The sequence below is a fragment of the Labeo rohita genome, chromosome 8, assembly GCF_022985175.1.
Source record: "Labeo rohita strain BAU-BD-2019 chromosome 8, IGBB_LRoh.1.0, whole genome shotgun sequence".
NCBI lineage: Eukaryota > Metazoa > Chordata > Actinopteri > Cypriniformes > Cyprinidae > Labeo > Labeo rohita.
This window is the reverse complement of record NC_066876.1, coordinates 7,170,747-7,194,952: the sequence shown is the minus strand read 5'-3', so window position 1 is coordinate 7,194,952 and position 24,206 is coordinate 7,170,747. Positions and strand designations below refer to the sequence as shown.

Genomic DNA, 24,206 nt, shown 5'->3' with positions numbered 1-24,206 from the left:
TGAATTATTTATGCGTTAGCTGCAAATAAGAGTAATGGACTACTACTCTTAGTTCAGTTTAGTATATGTTACATCTTAAAATTCATTCTGCAGATTTCCCTTCCAAAATTAGTGCAGAACCAAAGTTGTGTCTGGGCTTGCCCATTAGCTGCAAAAACATTCACCAGCAAAAAAAAAAAAAAAAAAAAAAAAAAACACAATAATTAAAAAATACATAAGTAAAAAAAAAACATTAAACTGCCTAAATTCTAATAAAATGATAATTAAAATTTATTTTCATTTAAAAAATTCTAATACTTATTTTTAAAATTTATTTTAAATCTGTATAAGATATCACTGGAAAAGCAAAAGACTTGAGCTATGAGAATGTACTTATTCAGTCCTCTGGTTACACTGTCATCAAACACACACCTGTCTCGCCCATCTTTATCGGCAATAACTATTCACACCTCTCGACTATCTGTCTATCGTTAACAGAATACAAACTGATGGGTGGAGAACACGTTGCAATAAACGCCAAGAGTCACGTCTGTCACCATCATGCCCACTCAGATGGACAGTTACCAAATAATAGGTATGCATTTAAATTCCTTCCACAAATTAGATCAATAATAAACTGAATAAAAAAAGACTTGACATAGATTTGACAAAATAGTGATATAAAAAACTATAACTTTCTATAAATAAAGTCATAAATAAGCTCCCAGCAGTGGTTCTGAACTGGTGGGCCGTGATCCAAAAATATGCCACAATCTAGGTTGCAGTAGGAAAAATGCAACTAATTGCATTGATAAATTCACAAAATCTTTACACATTTCAGCATATTTTGGCCTAAACTTTTTTGATTTTGATGCATTCAATCAAACTTGTATTTTCGTAGTTTGTCACATTTGACAGACTAAATTCCACCATGGGCAGGTTGTGGGACGTGTCCGGATTCTCAAAAATCATAAACAATACTACATCACATGCTACATTAAACATGGTTTATGGGTTGGTTGTGTTGGGTCACCACATGATAACAGTGTTCTGAAGCAAAACCATTGATCAACATATATAATCCTTGAGTTTCACCCTTCTAGGGGTGAAAAAGTTCACATGAATTTTCATTTGAAGGGACCAAGTGGCAACTCCGGCATGGTCACACTTGCAAGACAGCACTAACTGCTGCGATGCAACTTAACTATGCGTCGGAAAGCGAGCATCCTGTTGACGTTATATCGTTAGTGCTTGATGTTGATTCCTCATGAGCTAACAAAAGCCCGCTGGAGTCCTGTGATTAAAAGCCACCATTGTTTTCTCATTAGAGCTGCCAGGTTAGCAAAAGGTGTGAGCCGCGGCCCCTTCACGGGGATAGACCAACATTGAGATGGGCCCTAACAAACATCAAGCGGCACACCCCTTTCTGCAGGAACCTCAAAGCTTTAAATACAGAGGATGATCTGAAGACATCAGATTAATCATCTATCACATGGGACCAAATTAGAAGGCCTTAAAACTACTCCAGAAATATGTAGGTTGTGGATAGGTTCATTTGAATATTATAGAAGTTGGAAACACCTCCACATGTTCATCTAAGCTCAGGAGTCTCTGAAGAGGGAAAAAGGTGCAACACTCATGGGAGGGATCTTGACGTCTATCACATTGGCGCAGTGAGGGATCCAGACGCGCAGAGCGCGCTGCGCCTCTCCACAAGTGACAGTGCCAACACAACATCAAGAGCACACTGGACCCACTGCAACATTATCATCAAAACTATGATTTAGACACCGACCTGCCTTGTAGAAAGTCATATGATGGAACTCCACAATCTTCTGGACTACATGTGGATCGTTTTTTTCCTAATCGGATTTACCCGCGTGTGTGTTTGCGAAGACGCGCATCTGAGGCGCTTTTAAAAGATCTAGCGCTGCTGAAGTCTTTACTGGCGTATGGATTTGACTCAGACTCAATTCATTTAATCGGGAGATCACTACGAACTGGATTATCATTCAGGAGAACCCTGGATACGACATTATACCTGCGTTCCCACAATGTATGGAATAAATCAGCGCTGCTTGTACATGTGAGTATATTGATATTTAGCTATATTTATAAGAGTTTAGTCTTAAAAATTAAGGTTGCAGATAGAATTGTTACAGTCTGGTGCTATAAACCCTGACTTATTGGTTGCGCAATAAACTCTTTTTTTAACTCTAAAGGACCATACGACCAACTTAAGAACGCCGTATAATGAACATATATTGTTTATGTCTTTAATCAATTTTAAGAAGCAAATCCTTGCTGAACTAAAAGTAACTTAAAATAATTTGTATGGGTATTACGTATTGCATGATGCGCTAAAATATATTTTACATAGCATATGTATTTTATATTTAGCATATTGACTAACTTTTCTTATTTTTGCTTTGTTTTGTAGCTCTTTTCACTTCTTCGTGGTATGGTGTCACGCACAGGTAAATGTTTATTACATTTTACTTTGTTTTTTGTAACACGTTAAAGTGTGTCATATGCTATTTATTGCACGTCTCTGGCAATAAATGTGAATTTTGTACCTTTTTTACTTAATTTCACGTCATGCTTTTATAGCAGGCTACATGTCAACGTTTCAAAAGTGATTAATTTCATACAGTTTCAAAAACTGTAATACAACATTTGTTGATTAAAATGGGATACGAGGTCAGTTTACATGTCGAATGATTATAGCGTTCTAATCAACATCGATTACTTATGAATTAAACTTATTTGAAATCTTTTTGCGGCTGCTTTTAAGTTTGCTGAGGCCCTCTAGCGGGCCCAGAACCACTGCTCTCCATTAGAATTCATTTTCTATCTCATGTTAGTCGTTCAGCACTCGGATATACAGACTAGCGTTGGATCAGTGCTCTTGCTGGCGTTTACAAAACGAAGAAGGTTTTCTATTCCAGCAACAGAGAGAGAAATATATGTGATCTTATTTTCCCTTTGCACCGAAAAGGGGGAGAAGAATCACCCTTCTCCTAATTTTAAGCAGTATGTGAGGGAACAGGGCTCACTGACGGACCAGCTGAGCCGGCGGCAGGTTCGAGTCTATCAGCTGTACAGCCGAACCAGCGGCCGACACGTGCAGATCCAGGGCAAGAGAGTGAGCGCCACCGCAGAGGACGGAAACACTTTCGGTGAGTCGGTCATTCATTTACAGTAATTAACTCACGTTAGGTTTCGGTGCAGATAGCGCTGTTTTCGCGGCTGATTGGTTTATTGGTTGAAAGGGGACTCGCTGATAGTTCAAACGACTTGTCTTTGCCTAATCGTTTCCCTTTTGTGTTGATTAGGATGTGTTAATTTGCTTCAAACAGCAAGGGGAAATGAGACTGATTTGACTAGCCAGGACTTATGGGATTTCAGGAACACACTGGGTTATGTGTGGAGTCACTCATCTTGAAAATCATGATATTGCAGTATTCATGTAACTAAATCACAAATATACTTAACTACCAATAAACAATCTGCCTCATGTGGTAGATCAGCCTGATTACATTGGAAAATAATGCTGAGCTAAACTGGCTATGTTTTTATTATGATGGTGTTATAGTCTATGGAAGTGATAAATGCTGCAGTATTTACCTACAGTTTGTTGCTAACACTTGTGCTGAATTACAGCCAGACTTTATGTGGAGACGGACACCTTTGGAAGTCGTGTTCGGATCAAAGGAGCTGAAAGTGGCAGATACCTGTGCATGAACCGCAGGGGGAAGCTAGTGGGCAAGGTATGTATTGTTCTTGTCATCTTGAAGATTTCTGAGGAAAAAGAATTAGATTTTTTGCTCGGGGCAAGTGTAGCAGATTTTTGAACCAATTGGATTTTGCATGGGATCAAAAAAAAAGCTTGATAATTAAGTTGTATCACTGTTGTAGGGTAAAAGTGTTGTAAGGGTTTTCAAATTGGGGTCCGGCAACCCCCAGGGGCCCACAATGGTGTGCTAGGGGCCATGGAAGAGTTTAGAGAAAAACTGTTTAAAAAGTGTAAAAATAAATAAATGGCAAAAAATAAGATTAAAATAAGCAAATAAATAAAGACAGATATAAATAAATAATACAAACTTGGATTAAATAATTAATAAAATAATATATAAACATCACACACACACACACACATGCTAATAAGCCAATAAAAAAGATAAATAAATAATAAATAAATCAAATGATAAGAAACAAATACAAATTAGATTAAATAATTAATAGATTTAGATGTAAAAGATTAAAATAAGCAAATAAAAAACAGATAAATACATAATAAATAAATAAATAATAAAAAAATTAAATAATTAATAAAGTATTATATAAATATCACACACACACACACACACACACACACACACACACATAAATGCTTAAATTTTAATTCAAATATATAGATTAAAATTAATAAGTAAACAAAATTAGATTTATTTATAATTTACTTATTTATTTATTTATTCATAAATTAATGAATGAATGCAAAATAAAAATCAGCTTAAAATGCCCATGGGTCACTATGGTGTGCTAAGGGGCCGTGAAAAAGTTTACAGAAAAAAAAAGGTTAAAAAATGTAAAAATAAATAACTAAAAATAAGAAAAAATTGAATTAAATTCAGAATAAAAAAGCAAATAAAAACAGATAAATAATAAATAAATCTAATGAAATAATAAATAATTAAATAAATACAAAATTAGACTGAATAATTATTACAATTATATATAAATATATTACACACACACACACACACACACACACACATAAATAAATGCTAAAATTTCAATTTAAATAGATAAAAATACTTATTTATTTATTTATTTACTTATTTATTTATTTATGAATACAACATGTTCAACTGTTCTCAAAGAGAGCCATTTCTTAGTGTGAAGAACTTTTTAAATATCTAAAGGACCTTTTTTCACTGTAAAGAACCTTTTGTGGAAAAGTTCCATGAAAATATCAATGCCAATAAAGAACCTTTATTTTTAAAAGTACAGTACAGAAGTTTAATGAATACAAAAAAAAAAACAACTTCATATATATTTACTATATATTTTTCAAATAATATTTTAAATTAGTACAGCATATAGTTGACCAGTTTAAATCAGTATAAACTGAGGTTTTATGCATGAATAAAAATACATATTTGGGTATGAGGATGATCATATTTCTAAAAGAATGAAACTCCCTGGTCTAAAGCGTGGTGACAGAAATCTAAATTTGGTCAGATTAATCAAATCACATCTTCCATGATAATTTACTTTCATTTAATTTTGAATTTAATTTGCCACTCCAAACTCATATGATTGTTTACTGTTAAAAATAAAAGGAGTTATCAAAATGCCAAAGCTGCTTTTTTCAGTACAAAACTCACTGCCTGTGCAGTGTTGTGATGGGTGAGGCAGAGCAGGACGTATAGATAAACAACTAGACAGTGTGAATGGCATCTAGAGGACGAGTGAAAGTCACTGAGACTTGACTGCCAGGCCTGTGGAGGAAAACAGCTTTCACACCCATTCTGTGTTTAGTCAGATGTTAAGCCGCTTCTTCCTTAACGGAAATGGAAAAAATGTCTTCAGCGCTATGGATCTGCTGTGAGACCAAGCGCTGGGACAACTAGATGGAGACAGTGAGGGCATGAAGTGAAACGTGTTGAGAGATGAGGGCACAGGGAGCGGGGAAGAATAAATAATAATGGGTCAAAACACTGCTTATATAAGATCCAAGCCATTTAAAAGCACTTTGAATTTCCTTTTGGAAATACTAAACAAACTACTAAAACAAAGACTGATCATGGTGGCTGCCATGTTGAGATCACATGACCAGCAACCAGCGGTTAAAGGGGCTTCACCCAAAAATGAAAATTCTGTCATTAATTACTCAACCTAATGTCGTTCCAAACCCGTAAGAGCTTTGCTCATCTTCAACACAAATTAAGATATTTTTGATGAAGTCAGAGAGCTTTCTGACCCTGCATAGACAGCAAGTTCAAAGACTAGAAAGATAGTAAGAACACCGTTAAAGTTTGAGTCTAAAGTTCATTGAAATAACATGTGGCTTCTTCTCTCTTTCTCACAGCCTAATGGCAGAGGAAGGGATTGCATCTTCACAGAGATCGTCCTGGAGAACAACTACACCGCTTTCCAGAACGCTAAATACGAGGGCTGGTACGTGGCCTTCAGCAGAAAGGGTCGGCCCATCAAGGCTTCCAAAACCAGGGAGAACCAGCGGGAAGTTCACTTCATCAAGCGCCTGCACAAAGGACCGCTCCCCTTCCCAAACTCGGACCAACCCAAACACTTTGAGTTCATCAGCTTTCCACCGACCCGCCGGGCGAAACGCAACAGAAAGTCCCACTCCGCTTCCTAACACCGTGCCACACAAACTGTTTTCCTGTTAATAATAAGAAGAGGCAGCTTTATTTTTTATATATTTTCGTACTTAATGGACTTGGAAAAAGCCAGCAACACTGAATGGATGCTCATTTTAAAGGGGTGACTTGTAAATATGGTAAGATAGTAAAAGAGAATGTATATATTTAATTAAGGTGGTATTTGTATGTGTGTTGTGTGAGCATTTTGTAAAGACCTTAAGACAATATGCTCAATATTAAACACAATAAAAAAGCAATTTACCTTTGAGGGGAACATAAACGTGAAATGAAATATAAATCAACATCCGTTTCAACCAAAGATGTTTGACATTACCTCATGTGTCTGGGATAGAAATAAATAAATATGAGTCTTCAAATGATTCTCATCAATTGATTGCTATCTGGCAATGTACTTTTAACAACAAAACATTTGGGGTCAGTAAAATTAGGCTATTATTTTAATTATTATTTTGAATACTTGAGTGACAAAGATCGGCAAATCAGCATATTAGAATGATTTCTGAAGGATCATGTGACACTGAAGACTGGAGAAATTATGCTGAAAAGGTACCTTTCTTACTTGATGAAGGCCAACAGCACCACCAGTCCAGACCTGAAGAAAATATAAACAGTCATTTTTCTCAATTCACCCACCAGTCATCTTGAACCCATTTTCATGTATGAACTGAAGACATTTTAGTAGGATTGTGTGGGAGGCTGAAATATACTTTGGCAGAATGTCTAGGGACAAAGTTAATGTACCTGATCATAGATAAAAAGAGAAGAGTGCAGGGACACGTTTAGAAGCAGCTCTCTGCTGCCACCTGCTGCCCTGATTATGACACTGCAGACACATTCAAGTGCTCAGCGAGACACAGGCAGAGCTGGGTAGATTACTTACAAATTGTAATCCATTACTGATTCCAAAATACATGACAAAAACTGTAGTCAGTAGTGTAATCCATTACACATTTTAGGTAATATAATCAGACTACTTTTAGATTACTTATAGATTACTTTTGACCCAACACATTTATCACATTGGTTTAAACAGGATAATATTGTACCATAATGGTGTAAAAATACAACATGAAGTGCATTAAACATTATATTATATCAAGGTTTATCAAACTGGGGTTCGTAAATGAACTGCAGGGGGGTTTTGTGAGTTTAAAGGAGAAGTCCACTTCCACAACAAACATTTACAGATAATGTACTCACCCCCTTGTCATCCAAGATGTTGATGTCTTTCTTTCGTCAGCCGTAAAGAAATTTTGTTTGAGGAAAACATTTCAGGATTTTCTCCATATAATGGACTGATATGGTGCCCCGATTTTGAACTTCCAAAATGCAGTTTAAATGCGGCTTCAAACGATCACAAATGTGGTTGTAAACAATGCCAGCCGAGGAAGAAGGGTCTTATCTAGCATAACGATATTTCAGTTATTTTCATTTAAAAAATACAATTTATATACATTTTAATCTCAAGCACTCATCTTGTCTTACTCTTCCTGACCTCTGTTTTTGTTCCGGTTCATGACAGTTAGTGTATGTCGAAAAACTTATGTTCTCCCTCAACTTCAAAATCGTCCTATATCGCTGTTTTACCTTTTTTGTTAAGGGTGTTTGATCTTCTTTGCATGTTCACTTTGCAAAGACTGGGTCGGTACTTCTGCAGTGATGTAGGATGATTTCGAAATTATTTTCGAAGTTGAGGGAGAAAATACAGACGGAGTTCTTCGACATACCCTAACTGTCTTGAGCCAGAATACACAGAGTTCAGGGAGAGTAAGACAAGACGAGCGTTTGAGATTAAAAAGTATTTAAATTGTATTTTTTAAATGAAAATAACTGTTCGTTTCACTAGATAAGACCCTTCTTCATCGGCTGGGATCGTTTACAACCGCATTTGGGATCGTTTGAAGCCGCATTTAAACTGCATTTTGTCAAACTTGGGGCACCATATCAGTCCATTATATGGAGAAAAATGCAGAAATGTTTTCCTCAATAAACATCATTTCTTTATGACTGAAGAAAGAAAGACATGAACATTTTGGATGACAAGGGGGTGAGTACATTATCTGTAAGTGGACTTCTCCTTTAATGAAAGGATAATAAGTAATTAAATAAAATGTAAACTTAAAATAAGCCCTTTTAAAATAATCAAGATAACAGACTTACTGAAAAAGATGAAATATTTTATGTTTACCTGCAAGCCATATGACCATTAACCAATGTCAGAGAACCGTGAACATGCAAATGTGATGATTATTAAAACATGTATTTTAAACTCTCAGGGGTACTTAAAAGGGGTCATCGGATGCCCATTTTCCACAAGTTGATATGATTCTTTAGGGTCTTAACGAAAAGTCTATAATATACTTTGGTTAAAAATTCTCAATGGTTGTGTAAAACAACACCCTTTTTAACTTGTCAAAATCAGCTCTGCAAAAATCATCCCATTCTGGTCGAGGCTGCTATAAATGCAAATGAGGTCTGCTCGCCCCGCCCCTCTCTTCTCTCTGTGGAGAGACGAGCCTGTTTACTTTAGCCGCGTTTGGTGCGTTTAGCACATTATTAGGAAAGGCGATCGCAAAGATTTATTTAAAAAAAAAACCTTATACTCACTCCTGCTGTAAGTGAAGCTGGATCATGAATGATTTGCACAAACATATATGGATATATGTAGATCGGGAGCCGCATTCCCTTCACAAACAAACGTAATCTACTGCATCTTCAGCGGCTCAGATGTTGGGAGTAAATGACAACCACTATGTTCATTATTACATCCAGGAACACAACACCTCAATCGCTCAATTCTTGTCTAACTTACATCCCTGCTCCAGCATCAAAACATGGAGGTTGGACTGTTACAACTGATCTCAGGTAAGACGCTCATGTCAATCAACTATCGTGGGAGTGGCCTCTGTGGGTGTGATGCAACAACGACAGCCTGTGAGTTTCGAAGACTGACACAGAAGAGAAGAAATGGTTGAATAAAGTGGTTATTTTTGTTTTCTCTGTGCACAAAGAGTATTCTCGTTGCTTCATAATATTACAGTTGAACCACTGATGTCATATGGACTATTTTAACGATGTCCTTACTACCTTTCTGGGCCTTGAGCGTGTCAGTTGCTGTCTATGGGTAAGACAAAGTGTGTGTTCAGAACATGAACGAAGGTCTTACAGGTTTGGAACAACATGAGGGTGAGTAATTAATGACAGAATTTTCATTTTTTTGGGTGGACTATCCCTTTAGGTTAGCAATAGCATCATGCCCTGTTGTCTGTAAATAGGTGATTTCTTCTTTCATCTTGTTGTGTTCCTTTCAAATTATAGTAAAATCTTGCTGCAATTATTATTAAAATGTCTAATTTTACCATTATGTTGTCATTTAAAACTCATCACATGGTGACTGAGTATCTCAAAAATTACTGTAAAAGCAACATTGCAGCAGATTTAATTGGTATTATCTTTTCCCACTAAGTGAAAATTTTTATGACCACTTTCATCTGAAATTTCAATTTTGAACAATATCACGTGAGCTTTAAGTAAAAATGAGAGTACACAGCATCCACTGATTTCTATAGTGAATCTGACTGACAGTGCTATTTCTATAGCACACGTACATGAGCTCAACATACTTGTCTAGTTTATGTCAACAGGTTTGTTATTTTCATAAGCTCTAATCACACAACAGCTGCTGAGAGCAGATATCAGCCCTGAAGCCTGCTGATCCACTGAAAGGCCAATATAATTGTAAGATTATCCTTTGTAATGGATTTGGCAACAAAAGCAGACATGAGTATTGTATTTAAATATGTTATTTATTTTGCCATTAATAGCATTCCTCTCTGTGCTAGGAAAACAACTTGTTATTTAGTTCATTTTAGAGTTAAATACATAACTGTTCAAAGGTATAGGGCAGATACATTTTTATTATGTTTAAAAATTACAGTAAAACGAGTGATATTATTACAGTTTAAAAGAACTGTTCTCCATTTTAATATATTTTAAAATGTGATTTATTTCTGTGATCAAATCTGAATTACTCCAGTCTTCAGTGCTAAAAGTCTTACTGACCCCAAACTTTTGAATGGTAGTTAGTCTGTAACACAGAGAATAAATGTAATCTGAGTCAGTCATATGGGGTTCAAGAAAGGCAGGTGTGATATATATTTATACTCACATGACAGCATTTCATTAAAAGAAGATTTCAGTAACATACTAATATAACACATATTTTGATATCTGTGGTCAATTCTAAACCAAATGCCTTTAACATGGGCCAAGGGCCAAATAGTGATGGCTAGAAAGGTGTAAAAACACACAGTGCATTAGTGTCACATTATAAATACACAGGATTCATTGTTAACCCTCAGGTAAATTTTGTGCAGTGTAAAACATGAAGAAAGATGTTTTGAAATTCATGTGTAAAACCATAATACACCTATAGTATCTCCACTGTTTTACATAGGCCTCATTAGTTTGCTAATAAATCTGTGGTCTCCAAAATGCTTATTTATTGTTAATTATTACCTTAATTGTTATGTATTCTAATGATATTGAATAGAAATTTGTCAGTTGCCAGGCATGACTTGAGTATATAGCTGTTTGATAGAATAATATTCATTTAAAGAGGCCAATACAAAACACACATGATATTAAAAAAAAAAGTTGTATCACTGAATGTCTATATCAGTGCCTGGAACTTGAGTATAGAATACCAAGAGGCAAAACTCTGATGATTTTTTGGTAACAGCCACTAGGTGGTGCTTCGTCCGCCATTTTGGGGTGAAAATGCCAACTGGACAACAGCACAGAAGCAGACAGAATGACAACGAAAGAGATGTCAAAATTGGCGAATCTCACTGCCAAATCTGAAGGGCAATACAAAATTTCTCAAATCAGTAAATTTTATGACTACTACAGTAAATGTTGTATTGTATTATTATATGTGTTTTATGTTATCAGTTCTGGAATCCAACCATTAATTATACATTGAGGCAGTTTTAGCCTGTTTTATTGAATATTTTCATTTTATGCAGCCTTACACATTACTGTCATTATTATTAGTTACTATTATAGGTCTGAAATATATATTGTATTAATATTATATCGTATTATATTGTAGGCTACATTTTAATTCCCTGGAACACACTACAAACATGATGATCTTGCAGAACATGATGCATTGCTGTGTCTGTCATAACTGAATAAATCATTTTGGAGACAGTGGCTATGTCTTTATTTTTTTTACATCAACAATTTTTTGTTTACAGAATTACAGTCATGCTTTAAAGGGGTCATCGGATGCCCATTTTCCACACGTTGATATGATTCTTTAGGGTCTTAATGAAAAGTCTCTAATATACTTTGGTTAAAAATTCTCAATGGTAGTGTAAAACAACACCCTTTTTACCTTGTCAAAATGAGCTCTGCAAAAATCAACCCATTCTGGTCGAGGCTGCTTTAAATGTTAATGAGTTCTGCTCGCCCTGCCCCTCTCTTCTCTCTGTGGACTGACGAGCCTGTTTACTTTAGCCGCATTTAGCCGCTAAACTTGCTAACTAGCACGTTATTAGGAAAGGCGATCGCAAAGATTCATAAAAAAACCCTTATACTCACTCCTGCTGTAAGTGAAGCTGGATCATGAATGATTCACGCGAACATAGACGGATATATGTAGATCGGGAGGCCCATTCCCTTCACAAACAAACGTAATCTACTGCATCTTCAGCAGCTCAGATGTCGGGAGTAAATGACAACCACTATGTTCATTATTACATCCAGCAACACAACATCTCAACTGTCAATCGGAGATATTCTTGTCTAATTTACATCCCTGCTCTGGCATTAAAACAATGAAGGTCGGACTGTTACAGCTGATCTGAGGTAAGACGCTCATGTCAATCAACTATCGTGGGAGCGGCCTCTGTGGATGTGACGCCACACCGACAGGCATCTGAGAATGGCTTGATTTGAAAAAGGGAATATTATATTTACAGATTAATTAAAAAACCACTGCATGGATTTTTATCATTATAGGGTACATTTGTACATACACTGCCAACACACATTAATGTTCAAACAACATGAACTTAGCATCCGATGACCCCTTTAACGGACATTAATATAAGACAACACTGCAAAAACAGTTTACTGCGAAGCTGTTATATATATTTATTGTCTAACATTACCAATTTTTTGATGCATGTCCTTAATTTAATTTTACATGTTCGTATTAATTCAGCATTTATAATGCTAATACTTGCACTTAAAATAGGAATTTTTAAGCATCGCCACCACGCGGTCGCGTGATTCACAGAGCTCTCCAAACAAACCAACATTAGAGACGACAGCTTCACTATACAGGTATTTGCAGCAAATTTGGTAAACATTACAGTATATTATGCATTGATTTTTACGTCGATGACATTTACAGTACAATTTTATTCTAGAGAGTGATGGAGAGGCAACCCTTACGAAAATCGACCATGGTTTTACTACAAAACTACAAACAAAACAAAACAAAAAAACAAAAAACAACAACAACATGGTTACTATTTAAACCATGGTAACCACAAATTACCCATGGTCTTGCTACACTAACCATAGTTTAACCATGGTATTTGTAGTAAAACTATGGTTATACAAATGGTAATCAATGCGCCAAAAAATGGTTACTACACTTTTACTATAATAAAACCATGGTTAATTTTCGTAAGATTAATATGGTTTTCTTGTATTTGACCCTCAGGTATTGCTTACTTATTATGTGACCATACAGCTTAACTATTTTTCAATTAAAAAAAAAGTTCTATATTTTAGTTCAATAATTTTTAATATTTTAAGGAGATCATTTAGTACTAAATACTATTTGTCTAATAAATATGGTCCATTAATGACTTAAAATATATATATTATTTTATATTTCTATAACTTATATTACAATTAGTGTAGTATTTAAGCTTAAATAGAGAAAAGGGTTTTAAATTCCAATGCAAAGAGGCAAATTAGAGTCATTTTGTGATCGGGGAAAAACATCATTTTCATTTGTAATGCCATGGTTTACCCACTAGGTACCTGTATGGCTCTTTACTAAATATATGTGTATCTAGAATATTGCAGGTCATACCTGCTTACTTATTTTTAAGTTTTTCATTTGAATAAATATTTAGAAATGATTAAACACTATATTTTTAAATGTGAAATTTAAAAAGTTAATAACTTACATTCTTTTTTTAATGATACTCATAAGTACACACAATGAATGCAAGCAAATATGGATTTTAAACCAACTTTAAAATGGTGCTTTAAAAAAAGCACTTAGGTGCATTTTTATCCCCTTATATGTACAGTGTATACATATAAATAGATATGGAATCGAGATCGCCACCCCCAACCCAACCCCACACTCCAAAACAAAAAACAAAAAAATCTCACTCCAAACTGAACTTCAGTGTTGGCAACCCTGCAGATGTACATACAATAATGCTGAAATTAATATTACAGAAACATACAGAACCATATTTCTTAACAACCTCTGTTGTGCATTACTCTTCCTGTCCACATGCTGCTGTTAGAGTCACCTCAGTGAGTGACACCAATAAACACCAATAAATTAACACCGTAAGTTCAGTAACATTGCACATGGTTGCTTGTAGATAGAGAGATAGTGTCTACATTTATGCTTTACATTTACATTTATGCCTTACATGTCACAGAGCCAACAATATTTGCAACATGCATTGCCACCAATCTAGCTTTCTAATTAACTTTCATTGTATACTGTGAATATTATTGCCTCTGTTATACATTGTTCATGCTCCTCTAGGTCGCTTTGGATAAAAGCATCTGCTAAATGCAAATGTGTAAATATAAGGCATAAATGTAGACAGACAAACAGACAAATAATGACAGTAGTTTTGTTTTCTTTGTATTTTGTGAGCAGTTATTTTAAAAACAAATGATTCTAACATCGCTCTTCTCTGTTTTATGTTGTGCATGACTCTCTACATCTACACGTCACTGTTTGAGCCACCACAGTGGTAAATGTGGCTCATGTCACAACAGTAAATTAACAAGGTAAGTTCAGCAACCCTAATTTTGTTTAGAGTAAAATCAGAATGCCTTTAATCTGAATACACCTACCTAAAGATTGTTGCAGACTGTCTTGTCTCAGAGATCCCTGGACCATTTCGGATGTCTTGTGGAGCCCATGCCTCGATGCATCAGAGCTGTTTTAATGTATTAGGTTTTTTAGGCTGTGTTAGTTTTAAACATATCACAAATCCTGTTGATCTTATTGATTTTAATGCATGATACTTAACAGGTGTACTGTAAATTCTAAATGGCACACCTATTGAAAATTATTCAGATTTTTCACTTTTTGTAAAGCACACTGAATTATCACTGTGAAATCTGCTATTGAAATAAACCTGCTTTGGATTCTCACAAACAAATGTAACATGATGAGACTTATTGTATGATTGCACTTCACTCTCAGCACATTGCATTTAGTCTAAAGAGGAACTTCTTAAGTATTTCCACAAAACATGTTTTGCTGTTTCATAAAGTGCCAATGCATGTCACAATGTCACTTTTACAACACTAGAGGGAGCCACAGTTATTTGTAAGGTAAACATGGGCGAGGCCCTAGTCAGTACTTCAGAGCTGACAATGGCATTTCCAACAAATGTTTACCATAAATGCTTGTCTGTACATTCAACACTACATTTTAACCATGTCTCAAAGACAACAGAAGTAATTATGACATTAAATACAAGATCTGCCTACATTACTGGCCAAAGGTTTGGAATAATTAGCTACAATTTTTAGTGTTTTTGAAAGTGTTTTCTCCTACGCTCACCAAGGCTGCATTTATGCAGTAAAACAGTAATATTATGAAATATTATTACAGTTTAAAAGTAACGTTTTCTATTTTAATGTCATTTATTTCTTTAATGCAAAGCTGAATTTTCAGCATTATTACTCCAGTCTTCAGAGTCACATGATCCTTCAGAAATTATTCTAATATCTGATTTGCTGCTCAATTATTTCACTTATTGATCCTCAATTATTAATAATGATTCTCATTATATTTATTATATATATACTTATTATCAAGTTGAGATAATAATGCCATTTAAAATAACTGCTTTCTACTTGAATATATTTTAAAATGTATTTATTTCTATAATTTCTAAGCTACATTTTCAGCATCATTACTTAAGTCTTCAGTGTGACATGATTCTTCAGAAATCATTCTAATATTCTGATTTGCTGTTCAAGAAACATTTATTTGTAGTAGTAGTAGTAGTAGTAGTATTTAAATCAGTTGAGTATTTTTTTTTTCAGAATTCTTCAAAAAATAGAAACGTAATAAAAAAGCTTTTGTAACATTATACACTATACTATTCAAAAGCTCAGAGTCTGTGTGTGTATATATATACTGTGTGTGTGTGTGTGTGTGTGTGTGTGTGTGTATATATATATATATTTAAGATTTTTATTTAGCAAGGATGCTCTAAAATGTTTAAAAGCGATGATAAAGACATTTATAATGTTACAAAAGATTTTTATTTCAGATAAATGCTGTTCTTTTGAACTTTCTATTCATCAAGTACCTCTAAATTAATAATAATAATAGTAATAGTAATAGTAATAATAATAGTAATAATAAGAATAATAATAATAAATGTTTTTTGTTTTTTGTTTTTTTAGCAGCAAATCAGAATATTAGAATGATTTCTGAAGAATTTCTGAACAAGTAATGTTGCTAAAAATTCAGCTTTGAAATCACAGGAATAAATTACATTTTAAAATATATTCCTATAGAAAACAGGTATTTTAAATAGTAAAAACATTTCAAAATTTTACTGCTTTTGCTGTACTTTGGATCAAATAAATGCAGGCTTGGTGAGCAGAAGAGACTTCTTTAAAAAACATAATATAATATAATATAATATAATACATAAAAGACAATTACAGTGCTACAAAACTTATATATATATATATATATATATATACACACACATAAGTCTCTTATGCTCACCAAGCCTGCATGTATATGTATTTATATTAAAATATAATTTATATATAATTTTATATAATTTTTTCGTAGCACTGTAATTGTCTTATGCAGACACACAGATATATATATATATATATATATATATATATATATATTAAAATCAATTATTCCAAACGTTTGGCCTGAAGTCCTACTGTCAATGAATGTTACAATAACATTGTTTTAACATTAGAGGGAGCCACAGTTATTTAAGATAAACTTGGGCGAGGCCTTCTTTAGTGTTTCATAGCTGACGATGGCATTTCCAACAAATGCTTTTAAATGCCTTTCATTCAAGTACTTTAGCTATATTCATACAACATGAGACATTAGAATCTAAATGAAAAAGAAGCACGTTTCTATTTTATTTTATTTTTTTACAGATTTAAACTAGGTTTAAATAGATAAAGGTAAATTTGCCCTATGCTGGTAGCTGGTGGATCAGCAAAACATAGCTGGTAATAATTGACAAAGATGATCTTGCTATAAATACATAAAACAAATAACCACCATATTGTGTGTACAGCAGATGTTGCGTTGGCAGCCTATCGCCAATCACTTCCTGATTAGGAAACGGCTCATGACTCACTAATGACCTTTGATCCATAATAATGTCTCGCTATTGATTGAGAAGATACAAAACCCTCCCCCTACAAGCAATAAGGATCCCTCAACAAGGCCTTCGGAACAGGAAGTGCCCAAGCATTAAAAGTAAAACGTGCCTTACCGATTGCACTTTACAGTAAGAAAAACCAGTTTCACCAGCATGCTATTTATCTCCAGTCTTGTGTATCACTGCATCAGTGACTATATCTGCATACATCTGTGTTCTTCTGTCCACGTCTCCAGGGCCTCATCAGCATTGACTGCAGAGAAGAGCAGAGGGGGTGGGACAGTCCACTTGCATTACCATCAGAGCTCATATCCTGCCAGCACTTCCCTGGAGAGACTGCAAGAGCAAGACTCAATCAGATGTGGGCAGTTTTAAATGATTCTCAACCCCCACAGCTGTGTGTCTGCATAACTCAATACCACAAAACGCACACTGACCACTGCCAAAGAGAAGAGAACTGCCCATTAAAACAACATGCTTCTTTTGAGTCTAGAACATTCATTCGAGCACATCAAACGAGAGTTAAATATGAAAGGTGGTACTGTGGACGATTGGCTTACATGTCAATGATTTACTACAATAGTGGTGCATTGCTCATACATATGCAAATCAGCCTCCTGCCATTTTTGAGCCTTGCTACAGCTGTTGAGCAAAGCCTCCTAATCTCCATCTGCTCCGCCGGTGTATTGATGACTATTTGAGGATCATTCTGTGGAATCCAAAGCCTAAATAGCTAACATTAGCACTGTTTCCCTATCTAGTATGCTGCCTACATACACAGCATTTTAAAGCATCAAAGGCAGGCTGCCAAAGCAAAAGTTACTGGAAAAGGTGGGTGGAATTATGATGCCTTCTGAAATTTAAAGGCATAGATGAAACATAATATAATATAATATAATATAATATAATATAATATAATATAATATAATATAATATAACATAATAATATCTAAAGTACAGTGTAAATTTCACAATATTTTACAATATTAATGTTTTTACTGTATTTGATCAAATAAATTCAGCCTTTTTGAGCATAAGACCTAATTTTCGAAAGCATTAAAAATTAATAAAACATTATTATATATTTTTATATAAAATTTAAAATAAAATAAAAATTTAAATAATATCTGTTGTAATTGTTTAAACATTAAAAATGCTGTGTACACATAAATTCATATTAAATTTTAAAATTAAGTGATTTTAAGTTTTTTTCTTTATCTCAATGATCTGGCCATAGACTTAAAAAATGTCATGTGGTGCGACCATGATTTATTTTAATTAATTTTCCTTAACATGCTTAACTTTTTTTTAATTTTATTTTTGTTTTTGTTTTGTTTTTTTTAGATTTTCTCAGTAATTCAAGTGTTTAGAAACAAAGTATTTGCATTTATTTTGAATTTTTGTAAATAATGATCTCATATTTTTGTTTTATAAAGTTGCCTTCTTAAATGTAGTTAGCAGACTTATTTTTCCTGTAAATTGCATAAAACTGATTCAAAAATATTTTAAAAATACCATTCACTTAGGCATGCTGTAGCAGTGATTCATATTTCAACCACAGAAATGAGATTACTTTTTTTAATACAGTTATTCCTGTTATTGGTCGAACCACATGATGAGTGGTCGCTCCTAATGATGCAAAGACCTTATATAATTAAAAAAACATATTTAAAGAGATGTGTGAAAAGTGTAGCACATGACATTAACTGCAGGTATTTCTTTAGCCCCAGTTATTTCTGTACTTGCCCAATCTTGGCTGCTCAATTTGCGCTTGACTGCAGGGTAAGAATTAACGTGTTGCCTATAGCAAGCATTTGTTTTACTTTGCTTGGCAGTGGAATCTGGTAAAATAGACTGAAATAGTTATTAATAAATACACAATAAATTACTAATAAATGCATAATTACCAAAACTAAAATTATATGCTCTAAATTAATTTTTGCATTTTTTCCACATACTGTACAACGAGTAAACATAAACCGTCTGAAATGACCCAAATTGCATAAAAATTCCAAAATGATTCATATTCCAAATGATACTAAAATAAAGTATTTTATGTATATAAACCTTCAATATTAAATATTCAATATTAAATTAAATATTCAATATTAAATAATATTAAAAAGCACAAAAACTGTCCATCTGGGACATATATCTGTAATGGAAAACACTCTGAAGTGGTCGCACCACATGATATTTCAAATTCAGTCAAAATGTACTAGCACAGAATTGGCCACCTAAAAAAACAAGGTAGCTTCCCACAAAAGGTCACTATGAAATTTATAATAAAAATAAATACTTAAAGAAATAATATTAATAGTTTTTTTGAGGTCATACCACATGATATTTAAATATGGTTACTGCATACCAGCCGTTAAAAAGGTTAATTTTTTTCAAAATTTGAAAGGGAGTTAGAAACCTGCTAGATGGGTCATTGGCAAATTGGTATATGATGCAAAGACCTATTTTTGAATGGATTTCAGCATAAAAGTCCCAAAATGGTAGTTTCTTGATGGTCGCACCGCATGATATTTCATAAAATGGAAATCACTGGACAAAGTTTGTTTGTAAATATGATGGAAATTTAAATACAAATGCTTTGCAATTTTATACAGGATTACAAAACACTTTGGAAATCATGCCAAATAGTGTAGAAAAATAATTTAGAATAAATTAAGGGTCATTCAAAGACGTTTCCAAAGCAACAGTTATGGCCGATGGTCGCACCACATGAAATTTTGACACTTTGATTAACAGAAAAGTTAAATTAACAGAAAAGTTAAAGTGGGTCCATATTTAGGAGAAGTCCTTCATATGTTTTTTTTTATTGCATTTAAACCATTTTATTACATTTTTTTAATAAACTTGTACACAAGCACACACACACATATATATATATATATATATATATAGCAATAATATTACACAATTTTATTTTTACTGTCTTTTTTGATCAAATAAATGCAGTCTTTATGAACATAAGACACTTTGTTCAAAAATTCTGAAATATATTTCACCAAACCCAGACATGCACATACACATTTACACATATATTTTCAGCTAGTTAGTTTGATATGACTAAATAACTTGATGTAAAACAACTAAAACTGAAATTTAAAATAAATAAATAAAATTTAGGATGACATAATATAGATATAAAAAAATAATAAAAATGACAAAAACACCTAAATAAATGACTAAAACTTTAACCAAAATATAAAATAATTACTAATTACTCAAAATATTAATAAAAAATAGAACAGTACCCCAACGATACTAAAATAAAGAGAATGATGATAACGAAATACTGAAAATGATCTATAAAATAGTTTTACCTGATATTTGTGTGTGATGTATTTATTATAAGACTACATTGTTAGCTTAGCAACATGCTAACATAAAACCCTAGGTTTTTAAACAGAGCTACAGTCTCATTCATCGCATTCAGTCAAACTTGTTGTTATCTTTCATATACGGAGGCGGCACATGAACTTCTCTTTAAATCTGTGGAGCCGCTCAATGTATGAGCACAGCCTCAATCTGCTCTCAAATAATAGGGCAAAAGGAGAAATGATTATAAGCTTGTTTCTCATGAGCGCTTAAAGCTGAGTTAGAGCATTTGAGACCTGTATAAAAAGAGCCTAATGTTGAGGTCAAACGCACTTGTAAGTTCTGTGTACGAAGCTCCTTTCAGGCCTAAGCAGTCGGCGTCTAGAACAGCTGACTGTGGGAAGTGATTTAAGGATGAAGCCATGACTCAGGCTCCGACTGCTGCGGGGGGATGGGCAGATTCACTGTACAACAGCCAAAGACCAGCGTTCAAAGAACACTTCCTGAATAATGAACAACAGTGAGTGCATCTGACACAGCTGTTTACACTACAATGCGGTTGTAAAGCGTTATGTACAGAGGTGGATTGCTGATCATGACATATTGATCATGTGTACAGTGCAACCTGATATCCTGTGGGATCTCAGTGAATTTCCCATCTACAGTCGATGCTTAGTGAAAAACAGCTGCTGGAAATTATAGACTGAGATCTCACCCATGACTAATGAAGTGCAATAGCTGAGCATTATGTCTGCTTTATCCAATACACACACACAGGCTTCAGAGTGCATAATAATTAAGGGACTCTGTAACAAATCACTAATCTACTTACGATTTGGGACATTTTTGTAAGATGACTTCTGTGGAAAATAAGTGTGCGTAATTGTATTAAATGTACTTATAGTGTACTTTAAATCTTAAAAGTATAAAACACTACTTGCAGATAATATAATAATACTGAAACAAAAGACCACTTAAGTGTACTTAAAGAGAGACACTTTCATGACTGTTTCTTAACACGCTTAAGTACACTTTTAAGAATTTAACTTTGTAATAATGTCAAATTGAAAGTTTTACTTTCAAAGCATATTTAATCTTTTGTTGTGCTTTGTAAACTTATTTTGATGCGCTAACTAAAATACTAAAACACATGTAAAGATTAGACCATCCTGTGACCAATGCACTTATAGAGTCATTAAGTCAATTTTGATTTACAAGTCATAATTTCACTTAAGCCTAGTCCCCGACTAAAATGTAAGTCTGAGCTGTTTCAACTGAAAGACACTTGCACTGATTGATCCTGAAATATTTTAGTGCCCTTGTTTTGTCTCATGTGCACACCAGTAATGTTTTTTCTAAGGCATTTTTCTAAAAATGACTTTAAAATCCTAATTGAACTATGGCCTAGTCCTGGCTTAAGATAAACCCTGTCTGTGAAACCAGGTCTTCGACTTTATCGCCCTCACAGACAAGGCTTAAGCCTAGTCCTAGACTAAAATGTAAGTCTGAGCTGTCTGAACTGAAAGACACTTTAACTGACTGATTAAAATATATCAGTGCCTTTGTTTTTAATGTAATAATTTCAGCTTTATAAGACACAATTTTGACTTTTTATCTCATAATTATGACTTAAGTAAGTCATAATTTTGACTTTTAAAGTTATAATTTCGACTTTTTATCTCGTAATTATGACTTAAGTAAATCATAATTTCGACTTTTAATGTCATAATTTAGACTGTTTTTTTAAAAACTTTTTATCTCATCATTTTGAGTTTATAAGTCATAATTTATCTCGTAATTATGACTTAAGTCATAAGTTTGATTTTTAAAGTCATATTTTTCAACTTTTTGTCCCATAATTTCAACTTTTAAGACATAATTTAGACTTTTATATCTCGTAATTACGACTTTAAAGTAATAATTTCAACTTTTTATCTAATAATTTCAACTTTGTCATAATTTCGACTTTTTATCTCATAATTATGACTTAAGTAAGTCATAATTTCGACTTTATCCCCCTGTTTCTCAGACAAGGCTTAAGCCTAGTCCTAGACTAAAATGTAAGTCTGAGCTGTCTGAACTAAAAGACACTTTAACTGACTGATTAAAATATATCAGTGCCTTTGTTTTGTCTCAAAATGCATAATGTTTTTTTTTCTAAGCACCTATATAAAAATTACGTATGGCCTAATTCTGTCTTAGTCTAAGCCCTGTCTGTGAAACTGGGCCTTTAAGTCATAATTTAAACTTTATATCATAATAATTTCGAGTTTATATGTCATAATGTTGACTTTTTAAGTCATTATTTCGATTTTATAAGTCAGAATTTTGACTTTTTATCTCATAATTATGACTTAAGTAAGTCATAAGTTCGATTTTTAAAGTCACATTTTTAAACGTTTTGCCTCATAATTTCAACTTTTTAAGTCATAATTTAGACTTTTTCTCATAATTTTGACTTTTTATCTCGTAATTATAGTCATAATTAAGTTTAAAATTATAATTAAATTATAATTAAAGTTATAATTTTGACTTTTTAAGTCATAACTTTGACTTTTTATCTTGTAATTATGACTTAAGTATGTCATAATTTTGACTTAAGGCATGATTTTTTTCTTCCATGGCAGGAACGGGCTCAATACATTTGATATTTCATTTTAAGTTAAGTTTAAATGTTCTAAGTTGCAACTTCATTAAAAATGTGTAACTGCAAATATATCTTAATACAAAACACAAGTTTCAACAGAAATTACATTATAGTATAATTTAATTTAGTTTACCATAAATGCTTGTCCGAACATTCAGCAGTACACTTAACCATATATTTCAAAGACAATAACAAATAATTATGAAATTACATATACAGATGTACTGAAAATCCTACTTATGTGGTTCAAAAAAGCATGTTCAACCAACTGAATTTAATATAAATATAAACTATAATACAGTTTAATTGTAAATAGCATGCAATTAATTGTCTGAAACATTCAGATCACACTTAAGTATATTCTTTTAAAGTATATTGTTCATGTCACAAGTAGCTACTCTTTGTATGCTGAAGTTTTCACAAAGGTAATTCTGATTTACCAATGCTAAATGCTAACACTATGTAGTAGTGATTGCTACTCCCTTCCTGTTATGGTTTTGTTTAGTTTTCACAATAACCTTTTAAATATTTAATAATATTTGATTAGATTTTCAAAGTAATAAATGTGTTGCTTGCGTGTACAAAACTCCCTGTCTGAATGTTAGGGGTCTTTGTGCTCAGGGCGACTTCAACTTTCAATGTATCTTATAAATAAACAATCCAAAAAGTTTTTTTTTTTTTTTTTTTTTTTTTTTTTTCACAGTTATGACATAGAAGAACTATTTTTGGTTCCTTAAAGTCGATGTAAAGCAATATTAAATATGTGTTCTAAGTTTGTCACACCACAGGAAAATTTATTAACCACAGAGCCAAATCTGAATGACAAGAAAAAAAAGGCAAGTAAATAAGTTATAAAAAAAAATAAGCAGTATTTTCTGCTCTCAATCGCTGGGGGCCGAAGCCACGCCCACTCATGGGAAACGTGCCATCTCTCTCAGCCATCAAATAGAGCTACAGCCTGAATGGATGACCGAGCTGTTTTGTAAATTATTGCAACCAGGTAATATGTTCACATGATGAACTGTAGGCTGTAGTAACTGTAATGACTGTAACTTGTGATTGAGCAGGCAAACAATTGTTGCTAATGCTCCAGTTATTATAATGTTAGGGGACAGCCCATGCTCAGTGACTGCAGTGTGTCATCGAGACATGATTTCAGGCCCGCCCAAA

At 33.4% G+C, this 24,206-nt stretch overlaps 2 protein-coding genes across 4 annotated transcripts in view; one reads left to right on the top strand and one right to left on the bottom strand.

Annotated features, from left to right (window-relative positions):
* The first annotated feature begins 1,691 nt into the window (after nt 1-1,691).
* On the top strand, nt 1,692-6,649 carry fgf17 (fibroblast growth factor 17). 2 transcript variants are annotated; one of them, XM_051116676.1, is made up of 5 exons: nt 1,692-2,065; nt 2,420-2,456; nt 3,014-3,158; nt 3,643-3,749; nt 6,077-6,649. In XM_051116676.1, exons 1-5 carry the CDS (start codon nt 2,034-2,036, stop codon nt 6,365-6,367), a joined length of 612 nt encoding a protein of 203 aa, XP_050972633.1. In that variant the 5' UTR covers nt 1,692-2,033; the 3' UTR covers nt 6,368-6,649. The 2 variants fall into 2 exon arrangements, with proteins under 2 accessions (XP_050972633.1, XP_050972632.1); XM_051116675.1 differs by having other exon boundaries at nt 2,978-3,158.
* Nucleotides 6,650-8,509: 1,860 nt separating this feature from the next.
* The window catches only part of bcl2l16 (BCL2 like 16), a 30,995-nt gene continuing 15,298 nt past the window's right edge, over nt 8,510-24,206 (bottom strand). Inside the window, exons 3-4 of one of the 2 annotated variants that reach the window (XR_007828232.1) lie at nt 17,174-17,395; nt 8,510-14,611 (exon numbers count right to left, since the gene is read on the bottom strand). Coding sequence is in view for 1 of the 2 variants with exons in the window: in XM_051116680.1 (XP_050972637.1) it covers nt 17,366-17,395 (30 nt within the window). In the remaining variant the exon portion in view is untranslated. Of the gene's footprint in view, nt 14,612-16,441; nt 17,396-24,206 lie in introns of those variants that run through there. The other variant, XM_051116680.1, reaches the window with a different exon arrangement.